We start from the raw sequence: 19899 nt of genomic DNA on the forward strand, positions 1-19899 counted from the left end.
ACAGGGTCACGCAAGCCCGGCTACGGGGCAGGACCACGGTGGTTTGGACAAGCTAAGCAGCTAATTCTAGTGAGGTTTCCCCTCATGTTATCCAGCAAGACCTTCCCTAATCCATTTTACCATTAAACCAATTTTGTGTGCTTCCTTTTTTTTTTTTTTTTTTAAAGCGATTGACAGCGTGGTTGGCGATAGCACGCAACTCAGGCACAGTGGCTTCACGGCGAGACGGTTGTGGGTCCCTTATGGCATGGGGTTAGCATGTTATCCCCTGTGTCGGCTGCGTTTTCTCTCGCTACTGCGGCTTCTTGCCACTGTCCAAAGATTTGCGCCGTAGGCGGATTTGGCAACTCTGAATTGTCGTGTCGTGGGTGTGAGTGGTCACGGTTATCTGTTTGTGTCCCTGAGACAATAGTGGTGTAACCCCGCCTTCCCTCTGAGACAGCTGGGATAGGCTCCACCCCCCGCCCGATAGAAAATGGATGAATGTTCTTGGCCCCGTGGCAATCATATTGATATTAAGACTAGTTTTATGATTTTTAATGTCAAACAATCGAACAAAAATCCTTCTGTCTCCGGTTTGCCTCACTTTTATTATTGTACTTCTTTTTGTGCTTCTTCTTCTTCTTTGCACTCTAATTCTCAGAGTGAGAAATGAATGAATCATTGAGCGGGAGAACGTGTGTGAGATGTGTGAGCGAGCTCTGTCTGGCACTTTGGTGCAAGGTGTAATTTGAATATGATTTATCATCTGACTGAGTGGACCGCCCGCTCAGGACAGGAGGGGCTGGGGAGGCTGCCGATCTGCTCGTCAGTCAGAGGTTGAATTTACTGTAGGTCTCTTATATTCTGTTCAAAAACCAGGTGTTAAAAAAGTTTCTTAACCCCCCGTACTCCTCTTCCCTTTAATATTTGTACATTCATGGCATTGCCTGTGTGTGTGTGTGTGTGTGTGTGTGTGTGTGTGTGTGTGTGTGTGTGTGTGTGTGTGTGTGTGTGTGTGTGTGTGTGTGTGCGTGTTCTCTGATTAGGACAGATTTGTAGTAGCTGCAATTTTATCCTTTTTTTCTATCAACATCCTTGACAGAGCAGCGCTGTAGTTGTTCTATGCAAACTTTTCATTGTAAAGACTTTGGAGAGACACCTAGTGGTTTCAACGTGTTACTGACTCTATTTGCTTATCGGCCAGGGGAGTCAGACACTCTTAGAACTCCTCAGCTTTACGGTTGTCAGTTGTAACTCTAAGTCCATATAAACTCAATGGATCCTTAACTTTCATCTGTGTTTGATTTTTATTTTTCAAGTTACCAACACTCTCTGTGCATTTGCATGTGTTAATCTGGTGAAGGCTCCTACATCACCACATCAAATATTAAACCTCAATAACAAAGCCAACAATCATCTCACACAAGTTTTGACATCAACTTTAACTCAAACTTTCTTCCTTTCGTCACTTTGTGGGATCACAAAGTCCCCATGCATTGTGGTATATGTAGTTTATGGATCCACACTGTGGCAAGCAGAACACAGAGCTTTAATGCAAAAATGCACCTTTAAGGTGTCCCATCATGTAAAATGACTTGTTGCATTGCGCAACATTTCAATATGATTCTCACCTTAATGATTCAGATAATACAAATTCATTTTTGCCTGTTTGAAACCATTTTGACAGAGGAGACGACGAGCCTTTCTTAACAAGTACACAAGTGAGTTTTATTAACGCAAGCAAATTTGATCATACAGGTCAAATAAGCCACTTCAAGCTGTTGGCACATAAAGGTACAAAACATATTCAATTTAAAGCTCGCTGCTAAGCATTCTTAGTGAAAATACAAAAGACTAATACGAGGAGAAAGCTTTTTTTTTTTTTTCTTGTTTTTTTTTTTTTTCCCTCCAGGTCATTACATGGTATGCAATGTCGGTACAGTAGGTATTAGTTTTAAGACATGGTTGAGAGCTCACAAACTAAATCGACACAACTCAAAGACTACAGTCTTTTCTACTATCGGTAGCATAATGGTGAGAGCGAGGGAGGTTTGGTACTGCACACATTAACAGAAGGTCGATCCAGCAAGACGGTCCGAAGTGTCGGAAACAAAAATAGATGAGATAAAGTAACTTTTGAGTCAATAAGACTATATTGATGCATCTCCATGCCACGAAAAACATCTAAATTTCACAGTCTTTACTAACAGTACAGTTTCCCAACTTTGAGTTGAACACCGATGAGCTTACATCTAGAGAGAAAGAGAGAGAGAGAGAGAGAGAGAGTAAGAGAGAGAGAGATAGAGAGAGAGATCGAGAGAGAGCACAAACATGGTCAAATAAGTGCATGATGAAAGTATCTTCCGTAGATGTAGCCGATACAAAACGTCCGTAGGCGAGAAGCTGGCGGAGCAGCTTCGCCGTTGCACGGTGCCGGGATGTGGAGCAAAATGGTTAGTGTCGTGGACAAAAACACGGTGACACACATACGCACACACTTGTCTCACGTCTGATATTTCCATCCGAGGTCACACCGAAAAGTGCAACTTTTGTGGGGTTTTTTTTTCTGATGAAAGAAGTCAACTGCCATTTTGTATTGTATTATTTATGACATGAATGGTCTCGATGTCAGTGCTCAACATTATGACAGTGATATCTCAGTATATACAGTGTAGAGTTCTGCAAACTAAATAAAAGCTACTTAAAAAAAAACAACAAACAAAACAAAAAGAAAGAATGAGACAATTCTAGTGTTTATAAAGCATGTTTTACGTGTGCTTTTGTGGCTTATGATCCAAAGGCGATTGAATCATTCACAGTTCTGACATACGTTTTATTGGCAAGATTATTATAAAATACCCACCCCGTTTTATTTTTCATCTATCCATCTATCTAACACCTCTTTGATGTTTATCAAAGTCATGGTTTCCTGTTTGACAGGCTTGGCACGTCTAGCAAATATTTGTTTTTGCCTTCATGATTTGGTTTGTCTTGTTTTGCAGTGTCAGCCTAGAATCACGGGCTGAGTTACTTAATAGTCTAAAAATAAATGGGAATACCATTATAAGTGAGACGTTCAATGCTTCATGGCATCCCTGTTTGTGATTTAAAAATATTGTTAAAAAATAACGAAGCCATTCATTCGCATACGAAGGACTTGAACGTCTCCAGACGCACGGCATGAGGAGGAATGTGCTTGAAAAACCTTTAAGCCCCTGCTGACCCCCTCAGAAATCAGTGGAAAAAATGTTATAGTAATAATAAATTATGAATGACTGCAAAAATGTCACACGGAATCGACATAAAATCAAGAAACGTAATAAAAAAATAACTCATCATATGCAAATTACTGAAAGTTCAAACCAAAGAGATAGCTGAATTACTGCTGCTACGCCTAAATCTACAAACTACGCTAAAACTACTAACAGCACTAAAAGACATTGCATTGAGAATAATAGAACTGCCATAATAATTAGTGTAACACCATCCATGAGAGAGGTAAAGGGGCTTTTTTTCATCTGAAAATGCTCGTGACTGAAGAGGCTTGTGTGTCTCTTCCCCATCAGAAAACATTGTCATATGACGCACCAGTGACATCAGCACAAACGAGGCCCCTCAGCGCCACCAGGGCCCCGTTGAGAGAGAAGGGAGAGAGAGAGGGAGGTGGGGATTCGGGAGGATAGACATAAGGAGGACGAGAGGCCCGAGTGGCGGGGTGGCGCCTCCTGCTGGTATTTATGTATAGGCGTTCAGACGCTCCTTGGAGCGAGTGGAGTGGATGTCGTGCAGCTCCTGCTCCTCCTTCGACTTGATGTCCTCGTACTTTTGCATTCGGCAGGCATCCTTCACGTAGGCCCAGTTGGCAGACAGCACCATCAGATAGTGGATCTGCGTGGAAGATGTCAGTTGAATTTAGTTTTTTGTATTGAGAAAATGCTTCTTTAAAGTGGCTTTATTCTGGCTCATTTTTCTTTTTGAAGTCCTAGAATGAAAAAATAATTCTAGAATTCTAGCCAGTGGATCAAAAATGATTATAATATATATAGATTTCCAGGGAACTGCATTGTCCCTCTGTTTAACGGTGATGGAACAGCAGCACACATAGTTTTATTCATAAGAAAAAATGGTAAAGGGAATTTGTCCCCTGCTGGCAACTAAATGTTTTTTTTTTATTTTTAATTTTAATTTTTTTGCCTAATTGCCATTAGGTTAAAGGCACAGTATGGAATTTTCCAGCTTGCCCTTTGCCTTTGGGTGGGCCAATTTTCCAAGTCCAGCAGGTGGCGGCATAGGGCTTGACAAAAAAAATGTACTTGTGTTGCCATGGTATCCTAGATTAAAGGAGTGCATATTAATTAACTAAATTGAAACGCGGGTTGTTTTTATGCAAATAGCAGAACCGTGGCTCATTTAGTCACAATGTAAATTCGTTTATAAAAGTAAATACCAACATTATTTACACTGTATAACACATCTTTTTTCTTTCCTTTTTTTGCTGCTTATATTTTATTTTTGCAAAGTCGTGGCCTTGATTATATCATAAGGACAGCTTTTTCTTTAAATCAACTGTTATAACTGCAAAAATAACAATCTGCTTGGCAAAAGAAATCTTTCATGATGTCAAACACTTTCAACGACCAATGTGGATTTTCCCTCCATTTTTTTTTTTTAAGACAATGGCTGTGCACGAATTACCGAGTGATGTTTCCAGCAATCACAGTGCCTTTCTTCTTCGCTGTTTCCATGACGACCATGACATGCCTGGCGCCTCCGACAGAGGGAGGGAGGCTATCACAGTCTTTCCCACTGCGCCAAAATGCCTTCTCTCCCATCCGTGTTTTCTTTTTGTTTTTTGGCTCCGGCGCACGTACTGCAGTTATGACAATAGCTGTGTCCCGGCCACAGTTTGTTTACCCCGTAACGCCGCAGTTTCACTTGCGACTCAGCAATTTTTTTTTGTTCTTTTTAAACGGGGGGAAATTCCGTGCTCGTGTCTGATTTAAAAGCTTGCAACGCTGTTTGGTATTCTGGTGCTTATGGGGTTTAGAGATTATGTCTTGTCTCACCATTGCGACTACGGCAGCTCCCGCTCCAGCGAGGGCACAGACGAACAGGTGAAAAGTCATGTCGAGCTGTGGCGAAGAGAAAAAAAAGGAAAACAGATCAAAGTAAACATCATTACCCCTCACAGTGTCATGCCAGCGTGTCCACAGTGTTCAAGCAGAAAGACGTATGCTAGGCCTGCCAAGTGCTTTTGTGTCTGTTGTCCGCCATTCAACAACACATTTAATCAATCGCCGAAATGTTTCCTCCTAGCAATATTTATTGCCTTTTAATTGATGGGCCATTAATATCACTTTGTATCGAATGCTGGATAGCAGCTTTGACTTGGGAGCTCACCTCATTGGATTCGCACATTCTGTAGAACTTCTCAGATCCCGCACACACTGTTTTTGCTTCTGAAATTGCCACAATACCTGCAGCAGAAGACAAAAAAAGAAATCAAAGTTTATGTAACGCATAATAAAGACGTATCAGATATCACACGGGCCTCTGCGTGGAATAGCACAAATAGCTGTTGACACGTTGGCTTGAGCAGTGATTGCTGATGACAGTGGGACTGTGGCGTGCTAATTAATAGCGATTGGCGAGTCGTATAATCCACCAGTGCGTTATATGATGGACCATTATCTTGACTCCACAAACCATTATCTTGGACCATTAAGCTGGCCAGAAACTAACATGAGGAGAAACAATGAGACCAATGCCAATTGTCCATCCAAGCATTTTTCTTTCTCTTTTTCTTTTTTTTTTTTATCTCGAGCCTCTCCCAGCTTTCTTGGAGTCAAGGCAAGGTAACATCCTTACCGTACTGGCGTGGGTCCAGGCAGAGTGAGGTTCCCTCCAGCACTGTGGCGTTTTGGCAGATGTTCCAGATGTTGAAGTATATGAAGACTGGGATGGAGGTGAAGGCAGTCACTCCGAGCCAAGCCAGCATGAAGATGTATGTCAGCATGATAAACTGCGGGGGCAAACCAAGGAACACGGGTCATTGTGGAGGTTACTGGTCTAATTAACACCGAGTGCCGCGCGGACCTTGACTGTCTCCTTTGGGTTTGTTTTTGCCCGCGAGGCATTTTGGAAGGAAGTCATGGGGGATGCAAACAGGCCAGTCTGACCGATAACGTATGACCTTTTCGGTAAAAGCGTCCTCCCTGAAACCTGCATGCACATTTTGGTTTTTGACATTTTCTCCCGGCGCTAACACAATGACCCCAGCGACCACAAATACCACAGCGCGGCTGATATTCTTGGTCCTCCCTATTGGCCTTTGAATTTTCGCAGCAGTTGCAGCGCAGACGTAATCTTGTTAGGGTTTGAGTTTCCAGCTTTGCTCCACACAGCAAATAATGTAATTGGTTTCTCCTTTTTAAAGAATATATAATAGAATTATTATGACTGACATGTTCAGAGTGATTTCAGAGCTCTTAATGTAATACACGAGCATTTATCCCTTTCTGAAGATAATCCACACTAATCCAAATTGGCAAATCATTGAGTGCACAGACATCACACAACGTTTTTACTTCTAGGCAGATTTGTCATGCATGCTCGCTGAGAGTCATACATGTTTCATGGCTGGCGAAAACTGGCACTTGCCTCACGTAGCAACAATCATTTATTTGATGAATTTTGCTCAACTTGGGTTGCTATTTGAAAAACTCTGGATTACCATTTATAAATAAGATCATGGGAATAATTAGGGGCCAAAAGAACTTGATACATGATGAGGTGCGAGACCTACCCAAGCGCTGACACAGCGTCCGCAGGTGGTGATCTTGAAGTCGCCGTACAGGTCTTTGATGGCGCCACTGGTGAAGAATCCCTCCACCATCAGCAGGATACCGTACACAAAGAAGGCAGAGGCGATGCCGTAGATCACGTACTTGATGATGTCAATCCTGTGGGGCAAGTTGGACAGGACATCACTGACAAAATCCACAACAACAGACTCAGACGCGGGAGGATGGGCGGTCGGTTTTTGGTGGACACAATGAGCCGAAAAAGAATGAAATCACATTTCCATGACTTTTGCTTTGGTAATTTTTTGCAGTTGTGTCTGCTTCCAATGTGAGCAACCCTTCTGTTTCAACTCACATGGTAAAGACGTCCAGCGCGTCGATAGGGCTCCGCACCACCTCGAAGTAGTTCTGCAGGATGGCGACGGTGCCGGACAGGGCCTCGTGTCCGCAGCCGCAGAATAGAGCCACTCCAGCGTAGAGCAGGATGGTGGCAATGAGGGACGGGTATGGGATCCCTCCCAGGCATTTGATGCAGCACTCAAGGCAACCTGAGGACACAAAGAACACAGAATCAGCTGTTTTATCCGGAGTTTACCAGGGGAAATCACTGATATTTCATTGTGAGTTAAGGGAAGCGGGGGCAGTTTCACGGAGCCATCCTGACCTTTGACCTCATTCTTCTCTGCATGGCTTCCTGACGCTAGTGGCCCTCAAGGTGACTAATCACCAGCTTTAATGTCCACCAGTCGCACCAGATTTCTATTGCAGAAGCTGCATCTCCAAGCACTCGCACATTCCGAGATTTATGACCCCCACGGTTAGGCTTGCAAAGTGTGTGTGTATGTGTGCATGTGTAAGTGTATGTGTGTTGAGGTATTAAGTCGGTCATTATTTACCATAGCAATTAATGTGAAAATCAATTACCTTGGAAGCCTGGAACTAATCTACCGTTTTTTGAAATCAAATCAGTTAAGAAATGTATGATTTGCCGTTCATAACATTTACTTTACATGGTCGTTGTCATTTTTCCTTAACACTACAGTCAGTCTTTCTCTCCAATTTCAGCAACAATAAAGGTTTTTCATAAAGGACATTTCTGTCTGGTGATTCCCTCACAGCCTTCACCTGCGCGACAACACAGAAGCCACGGCAAACACTCCTCCTCCTCCTCCTCCTCAACCCTCTGCCTCAGACTCTAGTCCAAACCTGAGTGGAATACCAAGTAGCCGGTCTGTCTGCTGGTCTGCTCAGATGCTTTGTGTGGCTCTGACTCTGACCGCAGTTCGCCTGAAAAATAAATCTGCATCGGCAGCCGCAGTGTAATCTGGCGCTAAGTCATGACTTGTCTTCTGATTTACCATTTTTCTTATCTCCTTTGACCACTAAGGATTTGCAGAGAATGAAAGGTATTTCCTAGAAACCTGTACAGTTGAGTTGAGCCATGTATCAAGATATATACTGTATACAGCAAAACTAGACAAAGTAAGGTTATCAGCACTTTCTGGATGTGGTTGCGCATTGCTCAGGGGGAAAAGTTCAGTCGGTGGGTAGAAGTAGAATGGGGCTTGGGTTGGTCGTTTACTTAATAGTACCCTCATTTCGGTTGCCCACAGACCAGCACGTAAAAAAACCATAAACCAGTTTAGAGTTTAGAGTTGCCAGTTAGCCTGGTGTGCAATGTCTTTGGACCGTTGGAGGAAGCCACAGTACCTGAGAGAAGCCAGGCAGAAACTCATGAGTGAGAATCAAACCTGTGGCCCTCTTGCTTCGAGGCAACAGAGCTTGTGATTAACATGAAGGGAGATGCGCAGTCATATGAATCATGCACGACGCTTTCCTCATCAAAGTTTATTGCCGCTGCATTATTTACGTTTCTGCACACAGATTAAAGCAGCTGCGACTCGAATGCAGGTGATTTTTTTTTCCACTCCTCCTCCCACCTCCCCTTTTTAATGCATTTCCGACTCCCTGATGTACCGCTACAGCATTCATTTTTTTCAATGGAGAGGTGCCAGAGTGGCTTATTGCTGTCCCAAGTGACAGACCTAGCCGCTGGTTTGCGTTGTAATATTTACTGTGTCGCATAAATAAACACTTGCTGCGTGGTGTTTTTCATGTTGTGTCCTGAGGAAACAAAATGGGATCATTGGTGACCCGTGTTTTACATTTTTAAGGTCCTCTTGAGTTGATTTTAATCAACGTTATTTTTCAGTCTTGGCTGTATTATAGCGTAGCATTGCAAAGAGTCCCCATTGGTGCGACCCTAAACAGCTGTGATTCTTGCAAGTGGACAATGTTGCTAACTCGGTCAAACGAGGCCAACAACACTGGCTGCTGGCTCTATAAACATTTCCAATTGTTTGCTCATAAAAAATCACAACCTAGCAGCAGTTCAAAGTTCCTTCGGTGATGCTGTAAAAGACCACCGTCCCTCCAGCGTGTTTCTAGTCCAAAGCTGCAGGGTCATCAGTGCATTCTCCCCACAACACGTGATTTATGTTTCAACAATAACATTGCCTTGTTTTGCTGCACAGCAGTGTGTGGACCATCAGAATAATAGCTGTGCCTCATTAGGGACTTTTGCCTTAATGAGGCCATTAACGAAGAGAGCGAGTGCTCGCGGAAGAAAATGTGTTGGGGCCGCAGCTCATTGTTTATTAATTTTGTCAATGGGTAGCTCAGACATAAACAGGTGCACGGTCGCAGAAGTGAGAGGCCTTCGAATGTTGAGCATGATGAAGTTGACCTTAAATTGTTAATATGGAAGCAGATGGGAAATTCTTTAGTGGGCAAATGCTGCAGTCAGAATCCTCAAAGCAGAAACTGGCTTCAGCCGCGGAGAAACGGAAATCCTCCGCTGAGCCTCCTGAGTGTGACGCTCTGTACATGGAGAGGAGGACGCTGTTCGTCTGCCAAGATGAAGCCAATTATAAGTTGTTTGGAGCCGAAAGAATCAAGTTAAAACAACCCGGCGCACCATCTTTGATCCTCCTTTCTAACGAGACTTGGTGGTTGTTAGAATGTCAGACATTCTTGTTTCACTTACTCAGTCAATACAAGAAAATGGGAAAACTCCCAGCAAAAAGGGTAAAAAAAATTGGTTTTACATTGAATATATTTCCGTGATATAGTCCAATCTGATCCAATAAAAAAATGCTTTTACAGTGAATAAGTCTAAATACCAATTCTTTACGTGAGAACAACATCTCTGTTCTACTTTCAAAACGTCAGAGATGACTCTAAAACAGAGAGGAGCAATGCTGCTGTGGCTTCTCCGCACCAGTGTTCTGACAGAACACTGGCTCCGCTGTGATTTGTTCCCCCGAGCTCGCCCATAAAACTAAGAACCTCCTGTCATAAAAGCACATCCTCTCGTTTACTTTCCGTAGCTCTTCATCAATATAAAGTCACTGCGGAGAGAAAAAAAGAGTGACTATAAGCTTCTGGATGCTCGATCCATAATTCAGTGTCGTTCGACAGAGCGCCGGCCTCTCACATTCATTATTAACGTCCTCTGCTAAGGCCGGCATTACCTGTGATTGGAGGGGTGTGTGTGATAGATGAGCTGCTGTCAGTTTTATCTTACAGATGTGGTGGGTGTCTCTGTTTTCAAGTAGAGCTGGGCAGAAAGGTTATGTTGGGAATTTAACCTCATTGACTTGCCAGGTGGAGGAATATGGGCCAGTGCGGTGAACGAGAAAGTGTTTGGTGGAAGGAGTGATTCCATAGGATGTATAGTTTTAAAAAGATTGACACATTGCTTGCAAAATATGTTTTTTTTTTTCCATCTTGGTTTATATATGAACACATTGACTTCAGTGTGACTAATAGGGATTTTTTTCCCCTCCCACTGAGAATTGACCAAACAAATGCCAAAACCCTCTGTGACCCCTTTACTTGAGTCCAATCAACAGAAGGCGGACCCCCCTCTAATACGAAGATAAATAACCCCCCTCCCAACACACGCACACACACACACACACTCACACACACACACACCTCCTACTTGCCGTCCATCTGTCACTCGACAGGCAAAAGATCACACACTCACATTATCCTCAAATAAGACTCAGGGGCTAAATGATGTCCTTCCTAGACAATATGTGACAGTCCAGAGTTAAATTAACGGATGATTGACAAGGCCTGACGTTGTTGAGGGTTGAGATTAAAGCATTGCGTCATTTGGTTGGGCAGTGTGGGAGGAAAAAGGAAAAAGGAGAAATTGGACATAGCTGCTGTTTCACAGACACTCGGAGTCTGAACGTTGTAACTGTCCCAGTTCTGCGACATGGACTTGCCTGCGTTTAACTGAGCGTCACTAATGGAACCTTGTCCACAGTCATCTTGGTCACAGTGTTTGAGCGGCAGTGGTAGTTGTTTACCTATCTGCCAGTGGAAGCAGCATCCGTTATAACGTCAGATACTGGCTGACTACATTTTGTCCTAGTTTTTTTTTTTTCTTTCGGCTCTTTCATTCGGCTTTAAGATTTTTTTTTTTGTCAAAGTGCTTATTTATAGTCAATCATAGAATAGGGGATCGACTCTCAGCAAGAGAAACAATCACGTGGGGTTTGTAATGACTGCGCTACGTCTGTATTGTCGGCGCATTCTCTAATTAAAAGGGCTCGTTCCATTTTGAGGTCACATGCAAATGTGCAGTCCTCATCCCCCGGGGAAAATTAATAGGATTCTACGATGTTGGCGGAGGAAGTCGGGAGAAAAAAAATAAATAAATGAAAGGGTTGGCGGCGACGAGACGGATAATCTAATTTCTGCGTCTGGTGAACGTCAACTATACTCGCACCCCAAGACATAGAATCAGACTCTGTGGGGTTTTTGTGTGTGTGTGTGTGTGTGTGTGTGTGTGTGTGTGTGTGTGTGTGTGTGTGAGTGTGTTCGTTCAGCGAGCACTCATTAGTTCCTTGTTACTGGAGGAGTTTTGCGTGGGGGCGGGGTGGCGCTGAGCCTCAGTGGGGGGAGGGGGACGTCTGTCTGAGGGTAATGGGCGGAGACTGGTCTCGCTGCTTCCTTATATTTAATGCACATCCCACCCACCCCAACTCTTCCCTGGAGCGGGTAGGTTTTTTTTCTCCCTCTCTCTCCCAGCTCCTTCACCAGACCCCCACCCCCACCCCCCCCCAACCCTCACCCATCTCCGCGCTCCGTGCATGTTTAATCAACCAGGATGGTTGCCATGACGACCGCAGTGCAAAATCTGAGAATAGAGCGGCGTACTTCAGAGCCATGACCCACTTAACTGTATGTCAACAAATTCAGTGGGACAACAGTGAGCGATTCACATTACGCAGATAACCCCCCGGGCCAGAGGAGGATGTTGAAGGCCAGGTCCGAGAGCTCAGCCTGTGATTTCCTCACTTCTCCTTGCCGCTCTTTCTTTTCTGCCCCCACCATCCCCCCCCTCTGCCCTGAGATGGAAGAGCCTGGGTACTGCTGTGTGACTGCCGAGCTGTGTGGACGTGACTTTATTTCCGTGTAATTTCCGTTTAGGTCGCAACTTCATTAAACCTGCTGCGCTGTACAAAAAAACATCAATGTGTTTTTATGTATTACTACTCAGTTTAATAGCAGGATGCCTTTTCGGACAGATGGAGGATTATGTCTCAACAATAGAACAATAGAACAATCTTACATATTTTATTATGAATTATCAACAGTAATACTGTTTACAAGAACAAAGGCAATAATGCTTAACATCTATTCATCCATTTTCAATACCCGCTTTGTCCTGCACTCAGGGTTGCGGGGGTCTGCTGGAGCCTCTCCCAGCTGTCATAGGGCAAAGGCAGGGTGACACCCTGGACAAGTTGCCAGTTCACCGCAGGGCCACACGGAGAGATAAAACAACCATTCGCTCTCACACACACACCTACGGTCAATTTAGAGTTTCCAATTTTTGCCTCTCCTGCATGTGTTTGCACTGTGGGAGGAAGCCGGAGAACCCAGAGAGAACCCACGCAGACACAGTGAGAACATGCAAACCCGGTCCCAAACCCGGAATCGAACACATGACCTTCTTGCTGTGACAGTGCTAACCTCTGCACCACTGTGTCGCCCAATGCTTAACATATATATATATATATATGTATATATATATATATATATATATATATATATATTTAATGTATTTAAATTACAGAAAGTTATGAAGTACTTTGTTCAAAGTGTAATGAAGATGTAACTAGAGCAAAATACATATACTGTAGTCAAAATGTTATTATACACCCCAACAGTTTGAAGCACTTTGTTCACTTGGCCATCTCTGAAAATCTTGACTCTTTTGCACAATAAGACTCTAAAGGCTCAAGGAGCCACTGAAGCTCTGTGAGGAAATGTTGCACTGTTATGATCAAAACACCTGTTATCGCTGTCTGAAATATCTATTCCAGGCTACTGTTGCCTCTGGAGAAAAAACAAAACCATACAACAATGGTACAACTCAGCTCCAAAGTTCCTTACAAATAGACCCAACAAAGTTGACAGGGACAATTGGTGGAACTCCCCTGACCTCTCCTGGGCCGGGGCGGCTCAGGACTCCCAACAATGACTGAGAGAGGCTGAGAGCAGGGCGAGAAATCAGAGGAACTACTGGACTGTGGCATGACCACTGCTCGCACTGCGCCGTCATCGGTGGTTTCTATAGCCGAGAGAACTACGCTGAGGCCAATGGTGGGCACACACACTCTTAAATGAGTCGCAGACCGACATCATTCTGTCCGCGTTGGCGGCTATTAAAGGCAATATATGTATTCATGAATATTGCACAAGCCGATGATTTGTTTTAATATTTAATACGCAGCTCTATCAATGTTTGATGGTGATTTAGCTGCAATGTGCATATTTTATTCAAAAAGAATAACAGCTTGTCATTGTGACTGGAGGTCCGTCAGGCAGAGTGCAGCACCAGAAGCAGTTTTTCTGCTGCCCCGTTCTTTTGCCTGACTACAAGTCCATCTGACGTAAGAGTCAAACAACCTCAGTCTAGGTGCTGGTGGTCTGATCCACCTGATCAAACAGAAGGACAGGCGGTGCTCCTCAGAGGCAGTGTTTCTTCTTGTCTTTTTTAGTCTGTGGACCACCAGCCACTTTGAAGGCTCTAAATATATTGTCTGTAAATATTAATGTCTTTATTCACAATAGTTTGCTTCCCACAACTTTGATTTCTCTCGCAAGAATTTCCCATGTAAACCCATGTAATCTTCCCCTTTTCCATGAACTAAAATTAGCCATTTCCACCTGTGGGGCGTCGGTTGGCTCCTTGTGTCCCTGGTGGTGCAGTGGCCCTATTTGGCTCAGAGCTGAGGCCCCAGCGCCCACCTGCTGCATCTGACTCATAATCTGAGATTTGAAAGTCCCACCAGAGGAAATAGAATGACAAGAACTGCGCTTTAGAAAACACTTGCCGACACCTACGACTCTTCCCCGGTGATATTTCAGGTGTATTTTGGCAGTTTGTTTTGCTCCAGGACAGAAAAAAGACCCTCAGTGAATTAAGTTTTATTAATTCACTATTGAATAAAGTTCCCAGCTGGCAATAAAAACAAGTGACGTACCAAAAAGGGTGTCGTAGGTCCCAACACGCAGTGAACCTGTCAAGCATAAACAGCGTTTTGTGGCCTTCACATACCTTTTAAATGCAGTGTAGCAGCAGTAAAGTGGACCTACTGAGCTGCTGTGAAGAAGAATCTTTGCAGTGTTTTTCTTAATCCTCACATGATTTTTTTAAGTACTGTGCTTTTGAAATTTACTCGTGATTATCATTTATAAGGACACAAGGGTTCTTTTGTATCTTAGCAGTTTAATTTTTTGTGTGAAAGTGGCCGGTAATTCTATCAAATCATTACAGATTTTCAATGACGGAGGTTTCCATGGAGGAAACCCAACAGGATGTTTTGGTTGTGTCCAACATGCGTCATTAGAGACATACAGTAGGAGGCTTTTTATTTGGATATTAAATTACCCATTTAATAATGTTTTGTATTTGATCAATTATCAAGCCAAAATCAAGCAAAACATATTTCAAAGTAAGGCAGTGTAGACTTTGTGTAATTGGACTAGCACTTCACTTGGATGTTAAAAAATAATAATCATCAGCATCCAATAATAATAATCAACAATTCCAGATAGATTTGTCATTTAGATACATTATTGACACGTTCTGGAAATATTCTGGCTTCTAAGTGGTTTCAAGTGTTTTCTTTTTTCTTCTTCTAATATCAGCCTGCCTCCCTGTCCACTACCAGCAGTTACACAGATAATCAGGTAATGAACTGTCTAGACTGAAGGATTGTGGGAAAGTAAGAAAGATGAGAATGGGTTGGTTTTGTGTCAGAATTCTCAAATTCTAATTGATTTTAACTATAATAATTATTTATCGCCAGTTGAAAAACAAATGTCAACTGGAAACACCCAGATTCAAATCTATGATACTGCATGTGATACTGATGAGAATTTAACTTGAAGCCAACAACCTATAATCATACAGTGATTATTTTTAAGTTATTTGCCACTTGTTGACTCCACTCTCAAAGGTGGTAAAACCAAGTCAATATCAAATGGGAGATTTTGCAGCAACTTCGTCTGATGTCCTCGATGAATCTCCTCTTCCTGACTAACAGAGTTTCCTCTTTGTCTGCATGATTTCAGAGAATGTGCAAACGGTAGCACATGTTAGACGGTTAGCATATTTAACGATGCAGCTCTCCGGCTCTTAGTGCTGGATCGCTAACAGGAAGGGAAGTTTTGGGCCGGAGATGCTGACAAGCAGCAGTGCCGGAATGGAAAATCGGACATTGTAACAGGCCGCAGCCAGTTGATTTCGATCGGACATTTTTTTTTTTAAATCAATGAATTGACCGTCTCTGGAACACAAGCATGTCTTTGAGTAGCGTCAGTCCTGATGACCGAAGGCTGCAGATTTTGCTGTCTGAACTGGAGTGACTGAGCGAACACCTCATCATGGCGGCCGCTAGGTATTGGGTCAGATTCCTTAAGGTTTACAGTGACGCTTGTCAAACATTATTATCAGCCCCGGCTGCAGCCGTCTCAAAATGGTCCTACAGGAAGCAAAAGAGAACCTGTACGTGTCCCAGTGAGATAGCCGCTGATGCCCTTGTTTACTTAGTTTGTGCGGCCTCCCACCGTTCTCTCCATGTCTCCTCCGCCTTTGTGTGTTATCAGCGGCTGAAATGTCACCAACAGGAGGGTGCGCGAGGAGGAAAGAAAGGGCTGCACTTGAACCGGTGCCATGGCAACTGTTTAGCTTGTGCGTGTGGCTCTGGGGGACAGAGGTAGGGCAGAAACAGAAATCATAGATCCGCGCCTGTCACGGTGTGACAGCAACAGAAGGGAAGGGGCAAGAAGTGATGGAGCGCCTTTGCTTCGAATTGTGCTGCAGCCGGCGGGTGAAAAACAACAACACATAATTCCCTTGAAGTCTCGGCCGCTTGTGGAAATATAAATAGCTGGCCTGCAACAGTCCCTCTGACAGGAATGATAGAAAAAGAAAACCGTCTCTGCACATGTATTTTTTCCACACTGATTGCTGCAAGACAAATCTGAGTGTCGGAGCTCTGCGAATGCTCGTCCAATGGTTGATGGATTGGATGAGTGTGTAGCGGTGCAGCACGGCTCCCCTTGCGCCAAGCGTTTTCCCTTACAGTCGTCATGACAAACATGAAAGCTTTAACCCACCGGCAAACAAAGGCGCTCGGCCCCTCTCCGGATTAGCTCACGCCCCTCTGACGGCCAGAACGCCACTGACAGACGTGCACGCTGGACAAAAGCATTGAAACTCCAAACAGCTGCAGCCCCCTTTTTCTCTCTCCAGGGAAGAGGGGAGGGAAAGGTAGCATTTGGACAGTAGCCTCGGCCAAACTGTCATGTAGCCACGTCAGATTGATTTCTACTGAATAAATGATAAAAACGAGCCAATCTCTGCAGAAGCTCGCACAGAAATCCTTTCCTACCTTTCTGGGTCTGCCCCTCGTCCAGGTCTTCTTCCATCGTGGCAAGTGTGTTTGTCTGCTTCTGAAGAAACACGAAGCCGCTCTTGTGTTTATTTTCTGCAGGTGGTAGTCCGAAAGGAGATCTCCTGTGTGTGTGCGCCCTTTTTTTGTCTCACTTTTCCCACCCGACTGTACCTAGATGTCCGCCACACCGCCGACAAGTGAGATTTGCCTGTCAGCTGTGATTCCTGTCAAGCGTCGTCAGGCTGATGTGATGGGATCACTGAGCCTTTGTGGTGCTGTCCATTGTGAGCTGCCGTGGGAAGTGCTGAAAGCCTCCTTGGTCTCCCCCCTCCCCCCAGCTAGGGAAGGAGGGGCGGCGGGGGGGTATTCTTCATGTTTAGCAGGGAGAGCCCACGTGCGGACCAAGGATGGGTGAGTGCGCAGAGAAACTGGCATCTGCGTGGAAGTAAAGATTTTTTTTTTTTAATGCTGTATGTGCCTTCATGGAACACACGAAGATGCAGACTGCCTTGCTCAGACAGGTGCAGATGGTTGTCAGTAGACCAGACACCTCTGAACACCCCCACCCCCTGCTCACGGGTAACAATGGTACAACCCATTGCCCCCACTGCAACAGCGACGCTGCTGCATCAACTCAGCCTTCTCCTTAAATAAGGGTGAGCAAGAATGGGTGGGGCGGGGGCAGTGGGGGTGGGAATCGGGTGTGGGGGTCATCTGATTCTCAAAAAATAGGATTCCCCTAATCTTATTTGTCACACTGATTCAATGATATGGTCACTGAGGGACTTACACTTGCTGAACATTTACTCACGCAGGTAACTTGCAAAGCCAAGATTTGTAAGTTGTAAACTCGATGTGTTAAAGGCAGGGAAATAAAAACTCACCCTCTCACTCAAAAAGATATCTTGGCATGCAGATTATTATCTCAAATTCGTCATTGGAGTTGAGAAGCTCTTTTCGGCAGCCGCATCTGTCAGCCAAGAGGCCTTCAGGTCAGGAGAAAAGTCGCGTGAGCCCAGGTGTGACTGGAGCTGCCATGAAACTGCGACCTTGCTCGACCGTCAGCGAAGAACACACAACAAAGAACACACATCTTGAAAGTGGGTGACATTTTAAAGATTTGAATAATATTATAATTTTATTTTTCAATATTGTTATTTTTCAAAGAAAATTTCATGCTTGCACATACATATACATTGTGCAAGCATACACATATACATTGCTTGCAAAACATAATTTCAGTCTGCTAAGCTTAAAGTTATCACTAATTGTACGTCTGTGATGCCTCCTCCTCATTGGCTGCCACAGATGCCAATAGAAAATATGAGCAGATGGTGAAAGCAGTTTCTGGCGGCATCAGCAGTTTGTCTCATATCCCTCAGTTTCATCACAGTCTTGTTGCTTGATTTTTTTTTGCATATCATCCTGAATGTGCACAGCATGTTCGCGTGCGCTCAGCGTGTGCACGTCTGATCTGTCGCTCCCCACTTCCTGCGCTTATGACAAACAGAAGGAGGCAAAGGAGCTCACTCTAAGCTTATTAACGTCTCCCGGTTGCACCCCAGTTATGGGAGCTTGCTAGTTGCCGTGGCAACGCCGGCCCTGGATATTGTTCAGAATGAGAGGCGTGCGGGTATGGAATAAATATAAACAGCAGCCCGCGGCCACGGCAAGTTCTCATAACCACTTTGCTGGTGGTTATTAACGCCGTTAGCACACCGAGCAGCAAACATGACAGATTAAGGACGCACTTAATGTTGTACTTCTTATGTGATCCTGAAATTGGTTGTAGTTGAAAATTTCCCCTTTAAAGTGATGCAACCATTTCCTGCCAAAATCAGCTGGTCAGTCAGTCAGTCAGTCAGTCAGTCAGTCAGTCCGTCAGTCAGTCGGCTGTGGGAAGAAACCTCGAGCAGACCCAGTCTCTGGAAAGGACACATAAACTTTCACTCTTCACCTTAAGTGCAGATGTGTGTTCATGGCCAGTCGAGCTGAGGCAAATCAAAAAGGCGCTGAAAGATTAAGGAGGTTTTTACAAGCCCACTGAGGGAGGGGGAGAAAGAGGGGGGGGGGGGGGGGTTGCCTTGCTTGCTTAAAAAAGAAGAGGCTGCTGTCAGACACCAGCAGATAGGCATCAGACCCACCCTCCCACCACTCGCCTTCAATGAAATACTCCATAGCATCTTTGCTGCTGTAATCTGATTTTGCACTTGACCCAAACACTGCTCTCATAAAAATCTAATTTTACTGCATCGTAACAGCTGCGGCCGTCTGCGGCCGTCTGCGGCCTAGGAGCCTGTGCTGGCCGTCCCTCAGCCGAGAGGAAGCCGAGTCGGCCGGTTGTCCCAGGAACACTCATCCCATCCCATCCCATCCCATCATCTGTTTTTCAGGAGGTTCACGGCTCAGTCAAGCAGCAGAGCTAAAGCAGCGTGACGCACAACAGTCTGCAGTCTGACTGTGGCATCCTAAAACAAAATTAAAAAAAAATGTGACAATGCAGTGCTCTTAAGATGGATCAGTCATGCATCACACCCGAAAGACTCAAGAAACTCCACATCCGCCACCCCCACATCCCAAGAACTGCAGAAGCTGGTGACAGCGATAAGGCATTAAGACGTCATATCTGATAGGAGTCGTCTGCCAAGTAATTCAATATATGTGTCTAACAAACCAAAGCACGAGGCAGGCCCCGACTGGATGAGGCAGCCCTGAGGGGTAAAACCTACATGAACCTTGCACACTAAAAGCTGACGAACAGTCGATACATGTTGGCAATGGGCTCTGAATTAAACATTTGGATGTGTCCGAAGATTATTTTTCCTCTTTCAATAACAGATTATATATCTGTGCCAATGTGCACCTTAAGCTGTCAAAGGCAGTGAGTCATAAGGCGGAATGGTTCTGTCTTGTGCTTGTGTATTGCCTATAGATGTAGACATTTGTTGTTTGGCTGCTTATACAATCTGCATGTTTGTGTAATTATTTTTTATTCTCAGATTTTTATGGGACTTTCTTTTTTCTAGCTTTTTCTAAAAGTTTTAATCAAATTTTTCAGCAAAGGCATATCAAGGTTTTGCCACCACACCAATGACCACAGAGGGAACATTTATGTTTATTCCAGC

General features: G+C 44.3%; 1 protein-coding gene and 1 long non-coding RNA gene across 2 annotated transcripts in view; one reads left to right on the plus strand and one right to left on the minus strand.

Moving 5' to 3' along the window:
- Nucleotides 1-19899, plus strand: part of LOC142878514 (uncharacterized) — a 39139-nt gene that overhangs the window by 14412 nt on the left and 4828 nt on the right. The window lies entirely within an intron of this gene.
- Nucleotides 1685-17097, minus strand: gpm6aa (glycoprotein M6Aa). The gene is made up of 7 exons (XM_076012362.1): nt 16772-17097; nt 7141-7333; nt 6788-6944; nt 5851-6004; nt 5383-5459; nt 5049-5114; nt 1685-3870 (listed from the first exon to the last, which is right to left on the minus strand). The coding sequence occupies exons 1-7, from the start codon at nt 16806-16808 to the stop codon at nt 3718-3720; spliced, it is 837 nt and encodes a 278-aa protein (XP_075868477.1). The 5' UTR covers nt 16809-17097; the 3' UTR covers nt 1685-3717.

This window comes from Nelusetta ayraudi, unplaced genomic scaffold, assembly GCF_046127955.1.
Source record: "Nelusetta ayraudi isolate G7.1 ecotype Tasmania unplaced genomic scaffold, CSIRO-AGI_Nayr_v1 ptg000005l, whole genome shotgun sequence".
Taxonomy (NCBI): domain Eukaryota; kingdom Metazoa; phylum Chordata; class Actinopteri; order Tetraodontiformes; family Monacanthidae; genus Nelusetta; species Nelusetta ayraudi.

What these genes read in the sequence shown, in the direction of transcription:
- gpm6aa (XM_076012362.1), bottom strand. Translation starts at nt 16,808, where the DNA reads ATGGAAGAAGACCTGGACGAGGGGCAGACCCAGAAAG. An exon ending in GAATGTGCGAATCCAATGAG is followed by an intron (nt 5,115 to 5,382) that starts GTGAGCTCCCAA and finishes TCTTCGCCACAG; the next exon opens with CTCGACATGACTTTTCACCT. An exon ending in GAGCTGCCGTAGTCGCAATG is followed by an intron (nt 3,871 to 5,048) that starts GTGAGACAAGAC and finishes TCTTCCACGCAG; the next exon opens with ATCCACTATCTGATGGTGCT.